Raw genomic sequence first — 23075 nt, 5'->3', positions numbered from 1 at the left:
TGCTCGCGCCGCCGCAGTCTGCCGCCGCCCAGCGCGCTTGGAGCTCCTGCGCCTTCCGCGGTCCGCGCTCTAGCCACCGGCGCGGTTAGCCACGTGGACCGACTCCTGGCGCGCCGACCTCACGTGGTTCCAGCATCGGCTGGGGCTTGCTGCGCTTCCCGCTTCTCTGTGCTCGCCCCCGCCTCAGCTCCGTTCCCATGGCGGCCCTGATGTTGGAAGATGGGTCGGTCCTGCGGGGCCAGCCCTTTGGGGCCGCTGTGTCGACTGCCGGGGAAGTGGGTAAGCAAGCTCGGGCCGGCTGCCGACCTCATCCCACTTTCTGCTGCCCCTCTTTGCCCAGCTTGCCCTGCCCAAACCCGCCATTTTCCCGCCTGCACACCCTCCCTCCCACCCCCCTTTGGTGCCCCTGTCCCCACCCCAGCCCCTTTTATCCCTCAAGGTCAAGGCAGCTTCTGCTGAGGCATTGTCATCACCCTGAGCAGTGTTGTGAAGGGTGTCCTGCCCGAGCCCGAGCCCCAGCCCTGCCTTTTTCTTGCAGTGTTTCAAACCGGCATGGTCGGCTACCCCGAGGCTCTCACTGACCCTTCCTACAAAGCACAAATCTTAGTGCTGACATATCCTCTGATCGGCAACTATGGCATCCCCACAGATGAAGTGGATGAGTTCGGTCTCAGTAAGGTAGCCACACCCAATGCTTTCTCTACTTTCCTTTTCAAATCAATGGTTATTAACTGTTAGTCAAATGAAGACATTGACATTGAGTTAGGCATCCTGGAGAGAACAAAGATACACACTGAAGTGTTAAGACAAATCCTACCCAGGACTTGAAGTACTTAGAGAAGCCGGAGCACTGGATGCCAAGCCAAAGAGTAAGGAACCCGCCGCGAAGATTTTTTAGCAGTAGAGTGATGAGGGCAATGCTTTAAGATTACATAATGGGAAAGAGACTGGAAACTGGGGTTACATCCATCCCAGTGAGTCCCAGTTCACCTACCAGTCAAGTTGATAATCATCTTCTAAACGTCCTTTCCTTACTTTGACTCATTTTGTGCCACTTTTTAGTAGAGTTTTTATCTCTAGATAAGAAAACTGAATCTCCTCCCACAGTGAGGTTCCACCTATTCCTCCTCCTTTGGAATCTGGAAACTAAGTTGCACTCTGAAAGTTCAACTAATGAAAAAAAATCAAATTAATAGTGGAAATCCCCCTAGCTTAGGTACAGTATTCCTCAAAGTGCATTTTGTCCTGGTTTCCCAGACTTTGTGAGCCTTTAGTTCTTTAATTCACCCAACACTTAGGATAGGGAACCCTAGGTAAGGGACATACTTTGTTATGCCTGGAAAGGACCATTCCTCCTCACAGATCTATAAATAACACTGCATTCTGGTTTATAATGTGATATGTTGGTTAACATATGGCAATCTTCAGCTTTGTTAGCTGTAGACACACTGACAAAATAAGAATTTACAAACCTGCAAAATCAAGGCATTTAACAGAACTAGGATGAGTAAGGCCTTCTAGAGCCTCTAGCCAACCCTGGATGCCTTTGTGGTACATGTACTGTGAACGCACCAGTCTATATGCAGACTAGTCTACCTGGCCATGGAGGAATCTGCCAAACTCCTTTAGATCCCTAAAAAACGGTCTCAGTATCCATCATTTTTTAAACCTCCTACCACTAAACCATATGTGACTTAAGTATGCCATCCCTTCCCACATAAGTGACCCATTTCTCTGTTTAGTTATTAAATGCTTATCTACTGGGTTGCAAAATTTGTGTTTTGTTAAACTGATAATCCCCTACTAAGGGTTGGGGGAAGTGCATAATCATGCCTAGTGTTATACCCTGAACTTTTATTTTTGCTTGGTAAGGTATTGTACGTCTATTTTACATTCTGCTTTTATCATAGCCTGTAATTATGATCTTGTTTATTTGTATGTTGCTTTGTTAATTTTCAGGCTCCTTAAGTAGCAAATTAACAGTGAAGACGGAGACCTTGTCTTTTTGCATACTCACTGCTCCTCCCCCAACATCTCTTAACAATGCCTGGCACTAAGTGGGCACTCAGTAAATGTCGACTGCTACTATGTGTCAGGCACCTTGTTCCTGAGGAGTTCATAGTTCATAGTTCTGTGGTGGAGATACACACACACACACAGTTGTATACAATGTAAAACGCAAGAACAGTGGAAATAAAGTGAGTAAAGAAAGGAAAGGAAAATATCATTTCCAGTTGTTAAAGAGGGCCTGGTGTTCAGTGTTTCATATGGGGAAGACATTGTTGGTAAAAAACAAAAGCACAAGGTGCTTGGTGTGTTAAAGGAATGACCAGGTCGTTCAATGTAGCTGAAGTATATGGTCCCTGCCATACAATGGGTAAAGAAGTTAGGAAGACATGGTCCTGGGCTCCTCACGATTTCTTCCTTCCATCTTCCATCGGCAGTGGTTTGAATCCTCGGGGATCCATGTGGCAGGACTGGTGGTGGGAGAGTGCTGTCCCACGCCCAGCCACTGGAGTGCCACCCGCACCCTGCACCAGTGGCTGCAACAGCATGGCATACCTGGCCTGCAAGGTATGGTGTGAGCATAATGGTATCTGGGCAGAGCCCAGGTATCCTACCAAGCCCAGGTCTCTTGTGCGTTATTGGAACTTGAGACCAAGGCTATGATAGAATGTATTGGATTTGGAAAGTTTACATTGGGGTCTGGGGATTGGAGAAGAAACAGCTTTTGATCAGATAGAAAATTTCATACATACAAAAGGAAGGAATAATATATAATGAGCCCCCAGCTTCTGTAATCATTAACTCAGGACTAAACTTATTTTACCACTATACCTAGAACCCCCTAATTTTTTCAAAGCAGGTCTCAGACATTGTACCATTTTGTCCACAGATAGTTCACTGTGAAAAAGGGATCCTTTTTAAAACATAACCATAATAACCTTATCATACCTTTAAAAAAAATAACAATTTCTTAATATCAAATATCCAGGCAAAGTTTTCTCCATTATCTAAACGTCTTTTACCGCTTATTTGAGTCTGGATCTAAGTAAGTTCTGTATGTTGCATTTGGTTGATGACTTTTTGATCAATCAGCCTTGTAACCTGTTTGACAAAAACAAGTCAGTTTTCCTTTAGAGAGTCCCACAACCTACATTTTGTTGATTATGTTCCCGTAGCGTCGTTTAGCATGTTCTTTTGTCTCCTGGTATTATTTTCTGTAAACAAATCTAGAAGTCATGGTTCAATTCAGATGTGATATTTTTAGCAAGAATACTTCATGGTAGTGTACTTCCATCAGGATGGCCCAGGATTTTGATGCCCCTAGAACAGCTGTGTGTGACTCAGGGTTCTGGAATGCAGTGCTTCTGAAAGTCTAACCTCATGCATGACTGAGTTGGGGGAGTGTGATCTCAGAGTGTGCTATTTTGACAGGAGTGGATACTCGAGAGCTGACTAAGAAGTTGCGAGAGCAAGGGTCTCTGCTGGGAAAGCTGGTCCAGGATGGGACAGAGCCTTCAGCCCTGCCATTCTTGGACCCCAATGCCCGTCCCCTGGTGCCAGAGGTCTCAATTAAGGTACAGAGGTAGAGTGGGAGAGTGTTGCAAGCTGTAGCACGGTAGTGTTATTCTGCCCATAACTGGGATGGACACTTGGGCAAATCAGAAGAGGCCTCAAAGGCAGGGGTTGGTGTATGTTTATCTGTCCTCGTTGATCACAGCTGCCAACTGTTGTGCCATTTATTCCTCAGGCTCCAAGGGTATTCAATGCAGGGGGCACTCCTCGGATCCTTGCTTTGGATTGTGGCCTTAAGTATAATCAGATCCGATGCCTGTGCCAGCGTGGAGCTGAGGTCACTGTGGTACCTTGGGACCACACATTAGACAGCCAGGGTGAGTAGCTGGAGTGTGTACAGGGCTATGGACAGGCAGTGTGGGTAGAAGATCTGTCCCTTGGTCTAGTTGCTATAAGTCAACATGAGTTACAGGGAAGGAGACAGAGATCAGGGCTTTTGCTCTGTTGGTAAGGGCTGCAAGTGTGTCTCTTCTCTGGTTAAACTACTGGTTTTGACGACATCTTTTCTGCCCACTCCAGAGTATGAGGGTGTCTTCCTGAGTAATGGCCCTGGTGACCCTGCCTCCTATCCCAGTGTGGTATCCACACTGAGCCGTGTCATATCTGAGCCTAATCCCCGACCTGTCTTCGGGATCTGTCTGGGACACCAGCTGTTGGCCTTAGCCATTGGGGCCAAGACATACAAGATGAGGTGGGACTTGGGAGAGAAAGGGCCCTCACTACTGACCTGAGCGGTGGGGAGTCTCGGGGATGGGAATAGACTTGGTATGCATTAGCGTTGGAACAGGAGCAGGGGCTGGTTGAGGGTCCTGAGGTCAACAGAAGCTGGGTTTGGTACAGTGGTGAAGGGTGGGACGGGGGGTGTGAAAGGGGCCTGTGACTCAGTGTGCTTCCATCTCCAGATACGGAAACCGAGGACATAATCAGCCATGCTTGCTGGTAGGCTCTGGGCGCTGCTTTCTGACATCCCAGAACCATGGGTTTGCTGTGGAAACAGACTCATTGCCAGCAGGATGGCTTCCACTCTTTACCAACGCCAATGATCGTTCCAATGAAGGCATTGTACATGATACCCTGCCATTCTTCAGGTGAGTCTGGGTGATTCTGACAGGGTGACTGAATCTGTAGGACTTGGAAGTCCCGGGGTCTTGAAAATCAAAAAATAAAGCTGAGCAGTGGGCCCCAGCCTTCTATCCTGCTACCTACTCTCAAGACTGCCAATGCCAAGCCAGAGATGATGGCCTTTTTGTGATCCCATCTCTTCAATAGTGTCCAGTTTCACCCAGAGCACCAAGCTGGTCCTTCAGATATGGAGCTTCTTTTTGATATCTTTCTGGAAACTGTGAAAGAAGCCACAGCTGGGAACCCTGGGGGCTGGACAGGTAAGCACCTGAGCAGGACTAGGTTGTATAGAACTAAGAACAGGGTTGGCTCTGGGATGGGCATAAGATGGACATACCTCAGGAAACTGAGATGCGTCTGGGAAGTTAAGGGAATGGACTGGGAAAACAACTGAGCCAAGATTATTAATTTATGCTGTTTCTGTTGAAAGGAGCTCCAGTGTCAGGAGTTCTGGTTTCTCGACCTGCCCCTGCCACTCATTAGAGGCATGACTTGTTTTGGATCCTTCTGTAAAGTGAAAGAGTTAATGTAGATAATCTCACAGGTTTCATTCAGTTCTAATGTTCTATGACTTTCTTTGGCTCCACAGTTCGTGAGCGGCTCATTGAGCGTCTCTGTCCGCCTGGAATTCCTACCCCCGGCTCTGGGCTTCCACCACCACGAAAGGTTCTGATTTTAGGCTCTGGGGGCCTCTCCATTGGCCAAGCTGGAGAGTTTGACTACTCAGGCTCTCAGGTAAAGCATGTCCGTCTCTGCCCCTCTGGCTCTTGACTCTCAGAAATAGATAGGAATAGATAGGCATGACATTCGTTGTGGGAAGGGAACGAACCAGGAAATCTGGGAAATGTGTGGAAAAGTGAGGTGCTGAGGAATAGGAGTTGGTTATTAGGGTCTGAGAGCACAGGGAGGGAGAGAAGAGACACGCTGGTGGTCCAAGACTGTTGATAGTCATGCTTCTGCAGGCGAGGCTGATAACACCATTTTTGTTTCCCTAGGCAATTAAGGCCCTAAAGGAGGAAAACATCCAGACATTGCTGATCAACCCCAACATTGCCACAGTGCAGACTTCCCAGGGGCTGGCTGACAAAGTCTATTTCCTTCCCATAACACCTCACTATGTAACGCAGGTATGAGGAGGGGACTCATGTGGGCAGGGGGGATCCTGATCCACCTCTGGGGCCCCCCATGGTCCTAATGCTTATTGTTTCTCCTCCCTAAGGTGATCCGCAATGAGCGCCCAGATGGCATATTACTGACTTTTGGGGGCCAAACAGCTCTGAACTGTGGTGTGGAGCTGACCAAGGCCGGAGTATTAGCGCGGTATGGGGTCCGGGTCCTGGGCACACCTGTGGAAACCATTGAACTGACTGAAGATCGGCGTGCCTTTGCCTCCAGGATGGCAGAGATTGGAGAACATGTGGCCCCCAGTGAGGCGGCTAGTTCTCTTGAACAGGTTTGAGGGTGGTTGGGGGAAGGTAGAATGATGTCATTTGCTTTGTATCTTATTTTCTCCGGGGCAAAAAAAGCCTCTGTGCAGCAAGCAGTCGAGGCCTGATCTGTTTGTCTCTTCTGCCCTTTACAGGCCCAAGCAGCTGCTGAGCGGCTGGGGTATCCAGTGCTGGTGCGTGCAGCCTTTGCCCTGGGTGGCCTGGGCTCTGGCTTTGCCTCTAACAGGGACGAGCTCTCTGCTCTTGTGGCTCCCGCTTTTGCCCATACCAGCCAGGTGCTGGTAGACAAGTCCCTGAAGGGATGGAAGGAGATTGAATATGAGGTGGTGAGAGATGCCTATGGCAACTGTGTCACGGTGAGTGATGGAGGTCAGGTGGGAGTAATGTCAGGCTTATGAGCTCTAGTAAGAGTAGAGCCCAAGGCTGAGATCTTTGGGGGCTACATGTCCCTTAGATCCAGGGTGGGTGTAGCCCCAGAAGCAACAGGATCCTGGGATACAGCCTCCTGCCTCTCTTGACTCCCTTTGGCAATGATCTCCATGGGACCTTCCTTTTCACAGGTGTGTAACATGGAGAATTTGGACCCATTGGGCATCCATACTGGTGAGTCCATAGTGGTGGCTCCAAGCCAGACGCTGAATGACAGGGAATACCAGCTCCTGCGGCAGACAGCCATCAAGGTGACGCAGCACCTTGGAATTGTTGGCGAGTGCAACGTGCAGTATGCATTGAACCCCGAATCCGAGCAGGTGAGACTCTAGGTCCTGGAGCTGATATTCTAGCTTTTGGACCCCTATCCGTAATTTTGGGGCCTTTTGATCCTAGAGACCTTGGAGTAGAAGTCAGGATTGTCTGTGCTAGGGGTTGGACTGGGATAGGGGTGGTGTACTTGCTATCCTTCCTTTTGGAAAGGGCTTTGATTTGTGGCCCTTCTGATGCCTCTCTTAGTTGGGCCCTCTGGGCCAGTTATCGGGTGATTCTCTCTCTCTCTTCGCAGTATTACATTATTGAAGTGAATGCCAGGCTCTCCCGCAGCTCCGCCCTGGCCAGTAAGGCCACAGGTTATCCACTGGCCTATGTGGCAGCCAAACTAGCTCTGGGCATCCCTCTGCCTGAGCTCAGGTACGAAAGTGGGGGAAAGATCAGAGGGGTGAGGGGAGCTGAAAAAAACATTCTTGGGACAGGGATTATGAAAAGGACATTGGTCTGGATGTGTGGAGATGGAGGAAGCTATCTGGAAGCTCACTCTTTACATCCCCCACTCTGTCCTGGCACCTCCACATGATGACTCCCAGGAACTCCGTGACAGGGGGAACAGCAGCCTTTGAACCCAGCCTGGATTACTGTGTGGTGAAGATCCCTCGCTGGGACCTCAGCAAGTTCCTTCGTGTCAGCACAAAGATCGGGAGCTGCATGAAGAGCGTTGGTGAGAGAGACACGCCCCAAGAGACCCTTCCCCAGATCACCCTCTGGGATTCCAGCAGTCCTAAGAATTTAGAATGTCCACAGAGTTAGCTTCCTGGCATAGCTTTTCAGGTCCTACATTACCAGCAGCTTGGGAACATGGTTTCTCAGAACTCACAGGGACATTTCAGACTCTATAGTCCTCATCAAGAATGAGAATCAAAGGCATCTAGAAATCTGTGCCAGAATACACATACCACCTCCACTCCCAGATGGTGGGTGTGTCAGAATCTCTGGGATGGGGTGATAGCCATCAGACTAGCTCAGCTCTCCCACCTTACAAATGAGTAGGCTGAAGTCCCCACAGAAGGGAAGTGACATGGCTGAGTAGAGGGTACAGCCAAAAACAGAAAACTAGATCTAGTCGCTAGCTAAGCACACCTGTGTCACACTTTGTTGCCTGTTGTTGGCGAGACCGGGTTCGTGAAGCTCTACCCACAGCTTCATCACTAGACTGTTAATGCCAGTGACAGTTTGTTCTCTGTGCGAATTTAAATACTGATGCTTCGGGGAAGTGAGGCCTACTGTTCTATGAACGCTTCGCCATCCAAGTCAGCGTAGTGGTAGCCAGTATCAGCCCATTTCCACCAGGCACTTTCTGCCACGGTCACCAATATTTTTTTTTCAATACAACGTTTAAGAGCAGAACAGGACATCTGAGACCTTGTTCATAAAAACAAGGAAATTTTGTAGTGAACCATGAATGAGTGTAACGGTCAACATCCAAGTAGTGGTTGAATTGTGCTGGAATTAAGTTAACGTGCTTCCCTACAGTGTCCCTTTAAGACACCCCAGACTGTTCTAAAACATTTCAGCCAAAGCATTTCACATACCACAGTGCCTCCAGCTAGGGATAAGAAAGAGCATTTCATTGTGTTCTGAATTTCCATTAAAAGAAATAGTGACTTTTTTTTTTTTTTTAAGATTTTATTTATTAGAAAGAGAACACAAGCAGGAAGGAGGCACAGAGGAAGAGGGAGAAGCATACTCCCTGCTGAGCAGGGAGCTTGAAGTAGGGCTCCTTCCCAGGACCCTGGGTTCATGACCTGAGCTAAAGCCAGACACATAACCAGCTAAGCCACTCAAGTGACCCAAGAGCAATAGTAGCCTTTAAACAAGCAAGTCTAAGTAAGCTCAGATATTATTTTGGAATTTTTAGAAATCTTACAAGACTGCCAAGTTGTTCCTTCTGGAGATGAATTTCTGTTACATGAAAATTATAATAAACATGGGAATGAAGCCATAATTAAATTGTTGGTAAAAAGAAGTAGACTGAAAATGTGACAAAGAGTGATTCCCAGATGAGACATTTAAATGTTTTATATCTTTTCAGTTGTTCTTTAAATGTGATCTTTGATAACTTTTTGTAACTTTTATTTATTTTTTTTTAATTTTTTTTTTTTTTAATTTTTATTTATTTATGATAGTCACAGAGAGAGAGAGAGGCGCAGAGACACAGGCAGAGGGAGAAGCAGGCTCCATGCACCGGGAGCCCGATGTGGGATTCGATCCCGGGTCTCCAGGATCGCGCCCTGGGCCAAAGGCAGGCGCCAAACCGCTGCGCCACCCAGGGATCCCCATTTTTGTAACCTTTATTAAATAAGTGAGATACGTGAACCATTGGGAAATTAGCAAAGTAGTTGAACCAAACCAAAAAAGAGTAGTTATTTATAATCATTGTCACACAGAGATTAATTTGGGTATATATATGATTTCAGAATCTTCCCAGGTGTGCATATATGAATATGTTGGGTTTCTCTTTTGCCCTTTTATAATATACACTTTTATAATATAACCATGTTACAAAGGAATTGAAGAAAATCAATTATCCACTTCCCTAACACTATTAGCATTTTAATGTTTTAAGGTTCTTTTAAAGGGGTGCCTGGGTGGCTCAATTGGTAAATCATCTGCCTTCGGCTCAGGTTATGATCCCCCGGGTCCTGGGGTTGAGCCCTACATTGGACTCCCTGCTCAGTGAAGGGCCTGCTTTTCCCTCTCCCGCCATTTATTGCTTCCCCTCCTTGTGTGTGTTCTTTCTCTCTCTCTGTCAAGTAAATAAAATCTTAAAAAAAAAAAAAAAAGTTCTTTTAAAGAATTAGGATCGTAAATAGAAAAATATAATTGGTAAGAAATACTTGAAGACCCTAGGGTAAATTTAAATTGTCAGAGGATATCACAAAACTTTATAGAAGATAAAATCAGTAGGCAGACCCAGAAGGTTGTAGAGACAGAGGAGTTCCTTCTTGTTAATAGAAATCTATGTAAAATGAGGTAACATTCTTATGAACAAAAATTATTTAAAACAGTTATACTTCTTGGAAGGTGGTTAAACTTCTGTGTATTATAAAACACAAACTTCGGTGGAGTAAGTAATATTTATCAAGGGCCAGAAAATTCTCCCTATGCATTATCCCTGGACTTGTGAAAATTCATCCTAAGGAAGTAGTCCAAAGACTGAAGACATCACAGCCTCGCTTAGAAGGATAAACACTTCAAAGTTAGGTGTTCTTCCATAAGTAAGCAGTTATGTTATGGTAAATCATAGAGGAATTAAACTGCTCCCACAGAGCAATGTGGGAACAAGCTTATGATGAGGGAAAAGGCAGTATAGAAACTATACGTACACTATGATCATGTATAAAAACATACATTTGGAAAAAGTCCAGGAAGAGATACTCTAAAATGAGAATTGTAAACATGACTATCTCTGGATGGATTCAAAGAATAGTAGGATCATCTTCTATTATCAGGCCTGTTGAGAAATTTGAAAGGATGAGACAGATCCCAGATGGTCACACATCACAACAGGAATAAAGCAAGTAACTGGGTAACCATCAGGGGTCAGGCCACTCTGATAAACTATAGCATGTTCTAGTATCTCTATGTCCGTTTAAGGCATTTTAATTCTGTGGCTACTAATAAACGCAAACTACGAAAATGGTAAGGAGAGGAACTTCAATTTAAGATTCCTTAATAATGAAACACCATACATACCACCACTATGGGACCTGTCCCAAGAACCTCCCAGAGACCTGACTAAATCATAGAAATTTCTGGGCAGCTCCTCCTGCCTCCAGGCCCTCAGTCCTTATATCCTGTTCTTTAGGTGAAGTCATGGGCATTGGGCGTTCTTTTGAGGAGGCCTTCCAGAAGGCTCTTCGCATGGTGGATGAGAACTGTGTGGGCTTTGATCACACAGTAAAGCCGGTCAGTGATATGGTGAGTGGCTCCTTTCCCCTGGCAGCAGCCCTGAAGTGGGTGCTTCTTTCCCCAGGCCATGGACTTAGTACCTCTAAGAGCAGTAGTCATTACTGGACATTTGCTATATTTCCACTTTGTTGAGAATTTTGTGGTTTATCTCCTCTGTCATTATAAGAGGATGTATTCTTTTTTTTTTTTTAAGATTTTATTTATTCATGAGAGAGAGGCAGAGACACAGGCATAGAGAGGAGCAGGCTCCATGCAGGAAGCCCCATGTGGGTGGGACTCAATCCGGGGACTCCAGGATCACGCTCTGAGCCAAAGGCATACGCTTAACCGCTGAGCCACCCAGGCATCCCAAGAGGACGTATTCTTAAACTTGTTTCTACAGACAATGAAACAGGCCTAGAGAATTTGTGGAACTTGCTAATACAGTAGCTACACAGCCAGAAAGAGGCAGAGCCAGGATTTGCCTATAGGCTTTTGCAATTACAGAGTTTTTGGTCTGGCTCCTTTTCTACAGCTTCCTTTCCTAAAACAGTGGTACTCCTGCTCTCAGGCTTTTTGAGGTACTAAAAGTAGATTGGGAATATTTTGCTTAACATTTGGCCATCTCCCTCTCCACAATCCTTCCATATCCATCTGTCTGCCCTCCCCATTAGGAGTTGGAGACACCAACTGATAAGCGGATCTTTGTGGTGGCAGCTGCTCTGTGGGCTGGCTATTCGGTGGAGCGGCTGTACCAACTCACGCGCATCGACCGCTGGTTCCTGCACCGGATGAAGAGGATTATAGCACATGCCCAGCTGCTGGAACAGCATCGTGGACAGCCTTTGCCCCCAGACCTGCTGCACCAGGCCAAGCGCCTTGGCTTCTCAGACAAGCAGATTGCCCTTGCTGTTCTGAGGTCAGAGGTGGTGGTGAGGTCGGGCCTTGGGCTGAGGATGTGGGACAGAGAATCTTTATACTAGTAAGGGGCCCGTAGAAGCTTCGGAGGCTTCTGACCTTCATCCCTGAAATATTTTCCTCTCAGATCCCTGTCCTGGGATCTCAGTCTGTAGCCTACTCCCAGGGCGTATAGTTTTGACCCTTCTTCTTCTTTAGCACAGAGCTGGCTGTTCGCAAGCTGCGTCAGGAACTGGGGATCTGCCCGGCGGTGAAACAGATTGACACAGTTGCAGCTGAGTGGCCAGCCCAGACAAATTATTTGTACCTGACATACTGGGGAACCACGCACGACCTCACCTTTCGAACGCCACACGTCCTGGTCCTTGGCTCTGGCGTCTACCGTATAGGCTCCAGCGTTGAGTTTGACTGGTGTGCTGTGGGCTGCATCCGGCAGCTCCGAAAGGTCCAAGAGCTAGTCTTTCATACTGTTTTCTTTACTGTTCCATTCAGTTCCAGCAATTGCCTTCCACTCCCATTTAATCCTGGTGCTTTCTATTAATTCCTACACTTACATCTATCTTAGGGCTTTGGGAGGAGTGTGGTGGTGAGGTAGGAGTGAGGGAGTCCTCCCCTTAGGCCGTCTTGTGTCCCTCACAGGGCATGTATCTTTTCTCCAGCACTTTGTACCTACTTCTCTAATACCTACAGTGCTGATCCTACTTCCCTCCCAAGGAGGGTGTCCCTTACAGCCATTTCAGAAAAAGCTGAGGTGCTCTTTGAAGTACGGGTTTTGCCTGTTTCTCCATGTTCTTCCTCCCACCTCCTCGCTAAATCTCATTTCCCTCTCTATCACAGATGGGATATAAGACCATCATGGTGAACTACAACCCAGAGACAGTCAGCACTGATTATGACATGTGTGACCGACTCTACTTTGATGAGATCTCTTTTGAGGTGAGAGGGATGAAGACTGCTCATTAGCCTGGGTGGCCAGGGTCAAGTGGGAGTGGCTGGCTGACCTAAGATTCTTTGCAGCTTGGGTTTGAGGGGAAGTAGAGGGTGAGGAACAGTGAGCAGGAATGCTTGGATCCCTGACCACTTAGTCCTTCACTCTATTCTCCTCTTGAACTAAGGTGGTGATGGACATCTATGAGCTAGAGAACCCTGAAGGCGTGATCCTGTCCATGGGTGGGCAGCTGCCCAACAACATGGCCATGGCTTTGCATCGGCAGCAGTGCCGGGTGCTGGGCACTTCTCCGGAAGCCATCGACTCAGCTGAGAACCGTTTCAAATTCTCCCGGCTCCTAGATACCATTGGTATCAGCCAGCCTCAGTGGAGGGAGCTCAGTGACCTAGAGGTGGGCTGGGGCCAGGTGGGAGGCTGGAAGCTGGATTAAGTCATGGTTGAGTGTAACCAACCCAGCTGCACCCTTAGTCTGCTCGCCAGTTCTGCCAGACGGTGGGGTACCCCTGCGTTGTGCGCCCCTCCTATGTGCTAAGCGGCGCTGCTATGAATGTGGCCTACACCGATGGGGACCTGGAGCGTTTCCTGAGCAGTGCGGCAGCCGTCTCTAAGGAGCACCCTGTGGTCATCTCTAAGTTCATCCAGGAGGCCAAGGTAGGGCTGCAAACAAAAGAAGTCTCTGAGGGCAGGCTCTCCAGCCTGGGTGGAGACTCCCCCCTCTAGCCCTACAGCACTTTATGGGCACAGTGGACTGGGAAGGATGGCTTGTACCAAGGCTCTTAAAGGAAGGGAGCTCCCTGGGGCAAGTGGGAGAAGAAATTGGCCCCTGCTCTGGAGCACATTGCCCTCACATCCCCACTAGGAGATTGACGTGGATGCTGTGGCCCGTGATGGTGTGGTGGCAGCCATTGCCATCTCTGAGCATGTGGAGAATGCAGGTGTACATTCAGGTGATGCCACGCTGGTGACCCCACCTCAAGACATCACTGCCAAAACCCTGGAGCGGATTAAAGCCATCGTGCACGCTGTGGGCCAGGAGCTGCAGGTCACAGGACCCTTCAATCTGCAGCTCATTGCCAAGGTAGAAAGAGGGGGCTAAAGGAGGGGACTAAAGGATCTTAGCACCTCCTTATTCTGTGGAGCCACGCTGCCAGTAAGCAGCCCATGTCCTGCCTTCATTGGAGTAGATCTGAAAGTGGCAGGAAAGGGGGCCTTGCTAGAGCCCACAGTGTTGTCGGGGTTTGTGACAGTCCATCACCCTGACCCCTGTTCCCGATTGCTGACGCCCAGAGTGGTAGGTCAGGGGAGTAATGTCAGCAAGCCCAGCCTGTGCAAGGACTGACCACTCCCTCTCTGCCCCAGGATGACCAACTGAAAGTCATCGAATGCAACGTGCGTGTCTCTCGCTCCTTCCCTTTCGTCTCCAAGACACTTGGTGTGGACCTAGTAGCACTGGCCACCCGGGTCATCATGGGGGAAGAAGTGGAACCTGTGGGGCTCATGACTGGCTCCGGAGTCGTGGGGGTGAAGGTATGGAGAACTGAAACCTGGAGGTTAGCTATCAGAAGCCAAGGGAGACAGTAGGTGAGGGTTCACTCATACATAGCACAAGCACAAACCAAGCAACTCTTGTGGGCAGTGCATCACTGGGCCATCCGTAAAGGCGATGAGATGGTATTTGTCCCTGAGGAGCTCACGCTCTAGTAATGGGAGGCAAGGGAAATTGGGTCCAAAAACTGCTTCTGTATCAGTCTGTGATAAATCTACATGGTAGAGACGAGAATAAAATGCTGAAGGAGTTTACAAACAAGAGATGCCCCTTCCAAAAGGGTGACCTGGGAAGGCCTAGGAGGAGAGGTGGTACCTGAATTGAGTCCTGAAGGACAGTCAGGACATTTGATTTACAGAGCTTGTTGAGGAAGTGTTCCAAGGCCTACAAATAGGCCTTGTGGAAAGGAATAAGTGAGTGGAAACCGAGTGGTAATAAGCAGGAGACTGACCGATGTAGTGCACAGGCACAGCAGCTGCAGAGAAGGCTAATCTTGCCATTTGGATGAGACCAAAGGGAAGGGGCAAGGAGAGGTGGTCCCCTCCTGCCATGGCCTCTCTCGTCCTGCTCCCTCAGGTCCCTCAGTTCTCGTTTTCCCGTCTGGCGGGTGCTGATGTGGTGTTGGGTGTGGAGATGACCAGTACCGGGGAAGTGGCTGGCTTTGGGGAGAGCCGCTGCGAGGCATACCTCAAGGCCATGCTAAGCACTGGCTTTAAGATCCCCAAGAAGAACATCTTGCTGACCATTGGCAGCTATAAGGTACCGACTCTGGGAAGGGGGGGAATGGGTGCTGCCCAGAGAGGTGGGGGCAGGTGGCCTTGGCTCTCTGAGCCTCGGCTGTCCTTGCAGGGGAAGTCAGGAGAGACACAACCTCATCCTCCTTCTGCTTGGTTCAGAACAAAAGTGAGCTGCTCCCAACCGTGCGGCTGCTGGAGAGCCTTGGCTACAGCCTTTACGCCAGTCTGGGCACTGCTGACTTCTATACGGAGCACGGCGTCAAGGTACAGGGGTTCCTGCAGCCTACCCCGCGTTGTACCAGAGAATTATCTCTGTGTTCCCCAGCTTTTATTGTTGTACAAGTCCTGTGTGTTCCATGTAGGGCAAATGGAACGTATAGAGAAACAAGGGAAAAAGTGTCTTATGGTTTCTTTACCACTGTTAACATCCTGATGTGTTTCTTTCCAGGGGAGTATTTCTATACATACACGTGCAGGCTCATACTGCACAGAGCCCTTGGTAACCATTGAGTAGATGTCTTTCCTGTCAGGAAATATAATTTGCTGGGAGCAGAGAGAGCCAGCCCTGGTCCCCACCCCGTGGATCCTCAGTCTCCTCCTCATGGGTTCCTGGGCCACCTGTAATCCCTTTAGGCTGTCCTTTCTGATTCCTGCCAGGCTCAGGTTAGCCCTTGACCATGTCTCTGGGGCATAGGTAACAGCTGTGGACTGGCACTTTGAGGAGGCAGTGGATGGTGAATGCCCACCACAGCGAAGCATCTTGGAGCAGCTGGCTGAGAATCACTTTGAACTAGTGATAAACCTATCGATGCGTGGGGCTGGGGGCCGGCGTCTTTCTTCCTTCGTCACCAAGGGCTACCGCACCCGGCGCCTGGCTGCTGACTTCTCCGTGCCCCTCATCATTGATATCAAGTGCACCAAACTGTTTGTGGAGGTGACTGGGGCCTGGGTGCTTGGGAGGGCAACAGCCAGTTTTAGTGGGGCAGGGGGAAGTGAGTGTGTCATGGGGCTAGGAAATCTCAGGATGAAGTAGTTATGGTAATAAGCAGGCATTTTGACTGCAGAGAGAGGGAAGGTGGATGGAGAGAAGTAGAGCCTGGTTTATGGGAAAACCCAGTCACTACCTACGACTCCCAGGATGCCCTTAAATCAGAGCTGTGGTTTTCATTTGCAGGCACTAGGCCAGATTGGGCCAGCCCCTCCTTTGAAGGTGCACGTTGACTGTATGACCTCCCAAAAGCTCGTGCGACTACCTGGTAAGTGTATATTTTGGGAGAACCTGGCTTTTGCACTCTGGTAGCAGTTGGCACAGATCCTGGCTGTGGGGTCCACACCCTGCCTGGACGGCATAGAGTTTGAGGGCCAGAATCTTTCTTTTTGAGCTCTTTTCTCCCACCATCTGCCATACCCTTGACTGAGAAAGCTCACCACCTCTCCGCTCATTTCAGCTGCTCATTTTCCTGCCACCCCAGTTCAAGTCTTTGATGTCCTTTGTGTCTCTGAACTGTCCTCTAATCTTGCCACATCCATGTTCTTCCAGGATTAATTGACATCCATGTGCACCTTCGGGAACCAGGGGGCACACACAAGGAGGACTTTGCCTCAGGCACGGCTGCTGCCCTGGCTGGGGGCATTACTATGGTATGCGCCATGCCAAACACCCGGCCCCCCATCATTGATGCACCAGCCCTGGCCCTGGCCCAGAAGGTGAGCGCTGGCACTCCAGCTTCATGGTGACCCAGATGTGTCCCTACCTGCCTCTCAGACCCTTCCTCCCTCTGCCCCTCCCAGAAGTCTGGGGTCCCTGGCATGGATGTCAATGGGCCTTATCTCATATGTATCCCCTTCAGCTGGCAGAAGCTGGTGCCCGCTGTGACTTTACCTTATTTCTCGGAGCCTCGTCAGAAAATGCAGGGACCCTGGGTGCTGTGGCTGGGTCTGCTGCTGGGTTAAAGCTCTACCTCAACGAGACCTTCTCTGAGCTTCGGTTGGACAATGTGGCCCAGTGGATGGAGGTAGGGAGTGGGCTGGTGGGAGGAGGCAACCAAACTTTGCCTCTTAGCTTGAGGAGCGCACATCAGAGGCTAACATCAGTGAAGTGTCAAGAGCTCTGTGAGGGCTCTGGGCTGGGCTCTAATGACCTTAGATAATTAAAGGTTCTACATGCTCCCTGATAAATTCTTTCTGTCCCCAGCACTTTGAGACATGGCCATCCCACCTCCCCATCGTGGCCCACGCAGAGAGGCAGAATGTTGCTGCCATCCTCATGGTGGCCCAACTGACCCAGAGATCAGTACACATATGTCACGTGGCTCGGAAGGAGGAGGTGAGAGTACTTCAGAGGTCCAGTGCCCCTTCTGCTTTCCCAGTAATACCAAGAGGTCAGGCTACTCCTTGTGGGGACCAGCGGTTGGGGAGCATGGAACCAGCCCCCTCAAACATGTCTGCCCCATAACTTTCCTAGAGGGGGTGTCAGATGCAGGGACTCTGTAGGGTAGGGCATGAGGGAGGCCTCCTCAGATCTCCCCACTTTCCCCCCAGATCCTGCTGATTAAAGCTGCAAAGGCACGGGGGCTGCCAGTGACTTGTGAGGTGGCACCCCACCATCTATTTCTGAGCTGCGATGACCTGGAACGCTTGGGGCCAGGGAAGGGGGAGGTCCGGCCGGAGCTTGGGTCCCGCCAGGACGTGGAGGCCCTATGGGAGAACATGGCTGTCATCGACTGCTTCGCCTCAGACCATGGTGAGAGGGCCCGTAGTGTACCTCTCTGCCCAGCAGGGCTCATCCCCCAGCTCAGGGCCTCTGGGCTCTGGGGGCTGGGACTTGATCTGTGTAGCATAGCACTTGGGCTGTGATGGGTGTGCGGTAAGTACTCCCTGAAGGAACGGACAAGCAAATGAGTAAAATTATAAATGAGAGAAGGCAGGTAAAAGGTATGGTCCCCAAAAAGATGGCAGCTGTCCTGGTTTACCTGTTTTCCTTATAAGCAGAAGAGGTTAGCATCGGGGCCAGTAAGTCAGTGCAGTCCCAGTCCCAGTGGCCTGTGTGACTTCCCAGACGTGGAGATGATTGGGCCTGAGGGTACTGTTCTCTTCGCTCCCAGCCCCTCACACCTTGGAGGAGAAGTGTGGGCCCCGGCCTCCCCCTGGCTTCCCAGGGCTGGAAACCATGCTGCCACTGCTGCTGACAGCAGTCAGTGAGGGCCGGCTGAGTCTGGATGACCTGCTGCAGCGGCTGCACCACAATCCCCGCCGGATCTTCCACCTGCCTCCGCAGGAGGACACCTATGTGGAGGTGTGGGCAAGTGGGCCTGGGGTGGGGTGGGCAGCTCTGCAGCCTGTAGCTATCCTGTGGTGTGGCCCTACCCTCGTGTATCCCGTGACTCTGGGCAGGTGGATCTGGAGCACGAATGGACCATCCCCAGCCACATGCCCTTCTCCAAGGCGCACTGGACACCCTTTGAAGGGCAGAAGGTGAAGGGCACCGTCCGCCGTGTGGTCCTCCGAGGAGAGGTGGCCTATATCGACGGGCAGGTATGTGTGTGGCCCAAGCCCCATCCCAGTCACAGTTTCCTGTGTGCCATTGTCCTGCTGCCCCAGCACTTCTCTGTGGGTAGGCAAGGGTAGGGTCCCTTGAGGTGCTTTTCCTCTTTGGTGGTTTGCACTCCTGTGAGGCCTCAGTCTAGCTCTTTGCCCCCTGCTCATTCTCCTGCCCCTGCCCTCTGCCTGCAGGTCTTGGTGCCCCCGGGCTATGGACAGGATGTCCGCAAGTGGCCTCAGGGAACTGTTCCCCAGCTGGCACCCCCAGCCCCTGCCGCCAGTGAGATCACCACGGTATCCACAGTGCTCCGGGATCAGGGTGGGTGTGTTGGGGGATGCAGCCAGGGACCTGGCTAGCAGCACATATGTTTTCATTGGTGATTTAGGGGGTGGAAGGCTCTGCCCTTGACACTTAAAATTTCCACCATCTACCTCTTTGCTGTAAAACATAGAATAAGCTCTCAATTTAGGAGGTTACCTACCCAGGGGAAACAGGTAACCCATTAACCCAACCAGGGATCGAAACACAGGTACCCAACCAGGGATGGATTCATCTAGAGGCCTGTCATGGGGCTAGCACACACCTCTGAAAGGTTAGGTGATCTCCCTCCATCAAGGACAGCGTAGCAGAAGGATGGGCCTGAGGGGATGTGATGGAGAATGGGATCCAGTCCATCCTCACCACGGACAGTGAGCAGTTTGGCATTTCTTAAGGGATTGAACTTGAGAGTTGGGTCAGTACATTTCAAAACACTAGGCCTCTGTCTCCAGACGCCTGAGAGACCCCGTCGGGCAGTCCCAGGGCTTCCTGATGGCCGCTTCCACCTGCCACCCCGAATTCACCGAGCCTCTGATCCAGGTCTGCCAGGTAAGACAGAGATCCTATGATGTAGAGGATGGGGCCACTTGGACTTAGAGATGTGTAGAGACAGGCTCCTCTTCCCCCACAGTGTCCCTGATAGACTGGGGTCACTTTTGTTCACTTACTGTGTTCTTCCTGCCATCCCCTCATCCTAGTCTGATCCTCTGTACCCTCCTTTGCCTAAAGCAGTCTGCCCAGAGTGAGGTAGGCACCCCACAGCTTCTTACGGCCCTTTCTTGTTGTGGGCAGCTGTGTTCCTCCGCCCGGGAGCTGGGATCCCACGGGGCAGCAGAACGTGGGGTAAATCCAGGTTGTTGGTTGGTGTGAGCCTGGCCGTTCCCCTTGCCTAGGATCCCCTGGCCACCTGGGGGGGCCCTGGGAGGGCACCATTGCCCACACAGAGCAGCCCCCATGGGAAATCACTTGTGTGCCCCCGGGGCTGCTGGTCCTTCTTGTTTTCCCCTAACCTGCTATAGCTACTGTCGTGTGAGTTGGTTTAACACAGACGCTGTGATCCAGAGTGTGGGGAAATGGGAGCTCTTCACAGACCTTAGTTACAGACTTACATCTTTCCTGTTTCCCTGTTTTGGTAGCTGAGGAGCCAAAGGAAAAGTCGTCTCGGAAGGCAGCTGAGCCAGGTGAGACTCCCCTGAAACATACGCTCACCTTGGGGACCTGTCTCATCTGGCCTGTGTAGGAGGAACCCTCTGACCCACCTCTTCTGCCCCGTCCCTCACTGCAGAGCTGATGGGAACTCTTGATGGCACCTGCTACCCTCCACCACCAGTACCTAGACAGGCGTCACCCCAGAACCTGGGGACCCCTGGCCTGCTGCACCCCCAGACCTCACCCCTGCTGCACTCATTAGTGGGTCAACATATCCTGTCTGTCCAGCAATTCACCAAGGATCAGGTGCCTGGGGGAGGGAGGATGGGGCCACCCAGAGCTTTGAGAATCTGAAAAGTTGGGGTAGGACCTCTGAGGGCCACTGCCTTTCCAGCTGACTTTGAGGGTCTTTCTTAGATGTCTCACCTGTTCAATGTGGCACACACGCTGCGTATGATGGTACAGAAGGAGCGAAGCCTCGACATACTCAAGGTCAGGGTCAGGGCTGTGGGTTATGGGTCCAGGATCCTGTCAGCAGGGATCTCCCTCTTCCACAGGAGGTCCCTTCATGTAAATCTAAATGCTCTACAATGTGTTACTTAGCTTTCTCTACTCTGGAAGGTTCTGTTACCCTAGGCACCCCTCAGCCCCCATGTCTGGTCTCTGAGTATTTAACTGACTTACAAGGCCCTGAGAGCCAGTGTATCAGCCTGATCTGGTCATTTGGTCTATGCATATGTATTCACGGGATAGAACTGGGGTGTTTCCTTCATCCCCAGAGAATGAGAGTATCTCATTCAAATACCTAGTAGTGGTTTCTTTGGAAGTGGAGCCTTTAACTCAGCGTGACACTGATGGAAATGTCAAGGTTAGGACAGGTCACGAGGAGGTTTGCAGGGAGAGGTTCCCTCCTGTGTAAGTCGGGGAAGCAAGCAGCAGCCTGTGCTTTCCCCAGGATGAACACACCCATGTTCACTTTGAGTCTTGCCCTCCCGCCAGGGGAAGGTAATGGCCTCCATGTTCTACGAGGTGAGCACGCGCACCAGCAGCTCCTTTGCTGCAGCCATGGCCCGGCTGGGGGGCGCTGTGCTCAGCTTCTCAGAAGCCACATCTTCGGTCCAGAAGGGTGAATCCCTGGCTGACTCAGTGCAGACCATGAGCTGCTATGCCGACGTCGTCGTGCTTCGGCATCCCCAGCCTGGAGCAGTGGAGGTGAGGCCAGCTACACACTGGAACAGGGTTCATGAGGATGGATCTAGGGACATGACTGCAAGTCTCTGTCTGGGCCAGACAGGGAAGGGGACCCAGGAAGAGTGGGGCTTGGGCAAGGAGCGGGGGCCACTGAGATGCAGAAGACAAGGTTCTCCTTTCTTGTTCTCATGTTCACAGCTGGCAGCCAAGCACTGCCGGAGGCCAGTGATCAATGCTGGGGATGGGGTTGGAGAGCATCCCACCCAGGCCCTGCTGGACATCTTCACCATCCGGGAGGAGCTTGGGACTGTCAATGGCATGACGGTGAGGGTAGTGGGTCAGGGTTAGAGGCCTGCCAGGGGTAGGTCTGGAGAGTGAGGCAGCTGGGAAGTACCTTCTCTGCTCCAAAGCATGCTGCATGCAGCAAGGGGGCCTATATCCTGGTCCTGAGTCTGAAAGCTTTGAAGCGGGAGGGCAGGTGCTTGATCTGAGGGCCCTCTTGGTGATTGGCTTCCTCCCCTAGATCACAATGGTGGGGGACCTGAAGCATGGACGCACAGTGCATTCTCTGGCCTGCCTGCTCACCCAGTACCGTGTCAGCCTGCGTTATGTGGCCCCTCCCAGCCTGCGCATGCCATCCAATGTGCGGGCCTTTGTGGCGGCCCGTGGCACCAAGCAGGTGAGCCCAGGAGGCCATGAGGGACATGGTTTGGGCAGTGAGAGCCTGGCACTGCATTCACTCTGGTTCTGCCTCACCCTCCAGGAGGAATTTGAGAGCATTGAGGAAGCCCTGCCCGACACTGATGTGCTCTACATGACTCGAATCCAGAAGGAACGCTTTGAGTCTAGCCAGGAGTATGAAGCTGTGAGTGCCGCGGTTGAGGGGAGGCCGGGGCTGGAGCTTCGAGGCATCCAAATTAGTGGATGGGACGGCTGGAAGCTTGATCAGGCCTCTTGGTTGTGATAACCATGTGTGGCTGTGGAAGGGATCCTGGAGGAATCCAGGCTTATGGCCACACAGCCACCCCAGCCCTGAGACACTGACAGGGCCCCTGTCTGCCTCACAGTGCTTTGGCCAGTTCATCCTCACTCCCCACATCATGACACGGGCCAAGAAGAAGATGGTGGTGATGCACCCAATGCCTCGAGTCAATGAGATCAGGTGACATGACTTTAGAATTGAGGCTACACTGGGGGTGGGCACCTGGTCTAAGACAGTCCATCTTGTGGGCTGTGTGCTAACCATTGTCCTTCTCTTGCAGTGTGGAGGTGGACTCAGACCCCCGAGCAGCCTACTTCCGCCAGGCCGAGAATGGCATGTACATACGCATGGCTCTGTTAGCCACTGTGCTGGGCCGCTTCTAGGGCTTGACTCCTCAGATTCTTCTTGTCAGGCCCAGCTGCTGGGCATGAAATCGGTGCCCCCCACGGGGGCAGCACACTTAGGAGATGCTCTGGGGCGTCCAGATAGCTCATGTGCCCATATGCACATCTGCAGACCACGTGTCAGGCACTGGACTGGACTGGAGTGTTCTAGCATGGGGGTGGGGCCCCGTCTCCCTTAATGTACCGCAAACCTGTAAAGTCATTTTTCTACTGACTAAATAAACAGCTAAGCTGCTTGTAAGTGCCTGCTTCCTCACATGTATCCTGGCTTCAGCAGAGGATGCTAGTTTAATGGGCAGGACTTTCTTCTGGAACTTGAGAACGGTTTCCCAAATCCAAGAGCAGCCTTACTGGGCAGGCTCTTGCTTTGGCCAGGGCCAAGCAGCCAGGCTCAGCATTTTCAGAGCCGTGGCTCTCTGGGGTCTGGGCAGGAATGTGCTGTTCTGTTGGTGCGGAGTCCTGTGCTGCACTGAGCCATAGCCCACTGTCTTTCCTCAATAAATTTGCACTCAAAATTCTGATGCAAGTTACAGGG

General features: G+C 50.9%; 1 protein-coding gene across 5 annotated transcripts; it reads left to right on the top strand.

Moving 5' to 3' along the window:
• The first annotated feature begins 1 nt into the window (after position 1).
• CAD (carbamoyl-phosphate synthetase 2, aspartate transcarbamylase, and dihydroorotase) lies at positions 2-22781 on the top strand. Of its 5 annotated transcripts, XM_077843756.1 has the most exons (45): positions 5-279; positions 539-678; positions 2445-2574; positions 3439-3581; positions 3755-3896; positions 4099-4270; positions 4482-4667; positions 4849-4961; positions 5291-5436; positions 5697-5828; positions 5921-6154; positions 6284-6505; positions 6710-6898; positions 7147-7271; positions 7445-7575; positions 10723-10835; positions 11480-11724; positions 11922-12168; positions 12561-12659; positions 12839-13063; positions 13141-13323; positions 13532-13750; positions 14032-14199; positions 14795-14977; positions 15115-15219; positions 15650-15889; positions 16130-16211; positions 16496-16662; positions 16806-16970; positions 17150-17281; positions 17497-17698; positions 18060-18250; positions 18349-18489; positions 18688-18789; positions 19267-19363; positions 19607-19657; positions 19951-19995; positions 20100-20269; positions 20381-20455; positions 20963-21175; positions 21353-21478; positions 21678-21833; positions 21918-22019; positions 22222-22316; positions 22417-22781. In XM_077843756.1, exons 1-45 carry the CDS (start codon positions 198-200, stop codon positions 22517-22519), a joined length of 6729 nt encoding a protein of 2242 aa, XP_077699882.1. In that variant the 5' UTR covers positions 5-197; the 3' UTR covers positions 22520-22781. The 5 variants fall into 5 exon arrangements, 2 of the variants coding, with proteins under 2 accessions (XP_077699882.1, XP_077699883.1); XM_077843757.1 differs by lacking the exon at positions 19607-19657; XR_013349515.1 differs by lacking the exons at positions 20100-20269; positions 21678-21833; positions 21918-22019; positions 22222-22316; positions 22417-22781 and having other exon boundaries at positions 3-279.
• Positions 22782-23075: the final 294 nt, after the last annotated feature.

The sequence above is a fragment of the Canis aureus genome, chromosome 12 (genome assembly GCF_053574225.1).
Source record: "Canis aureus isolate CA01 chromosome 12, VMU_Caureus_v.1.0, whole genome shotgun sequence".
Taxonomy (NCBI): Eukaryota; Metazoa; Chordata; class Mammalia; order Carnivora; family Canidae; genus Canis; species Canis aureus.
This window is presented reverse-complemented; position numbering and strand designations above follow the sequence as displayed.

What these genes read in the sequence shown, in the direction of transcription:
- CAD (XM_077843756.1), top strand. Translation starts at nt 198, where the DNA reads ATGGCGGCCCTGATGTTGGAAGATGGGTCGGTCCTGCGGGGCCAGCCC. An exon ending in TGCCAGAGGTCTCAATTAAG is followed by an intron (nt 3,582 to 3,754) that starts GTACAGAGGTAG and finishes TTTATTCCTCAG; the next exon opens with GCTCCAAGGGTATTCAATGC. An exon ending in CCACACATTAGACAGCCAGG is followed by an intron (nt 3,897 to 4,098) that starts GTGAGTAGCTGG and finishes TGCCCACTCCAG; the next exon opens with AGTATGAGGGTGTCTTCCTG.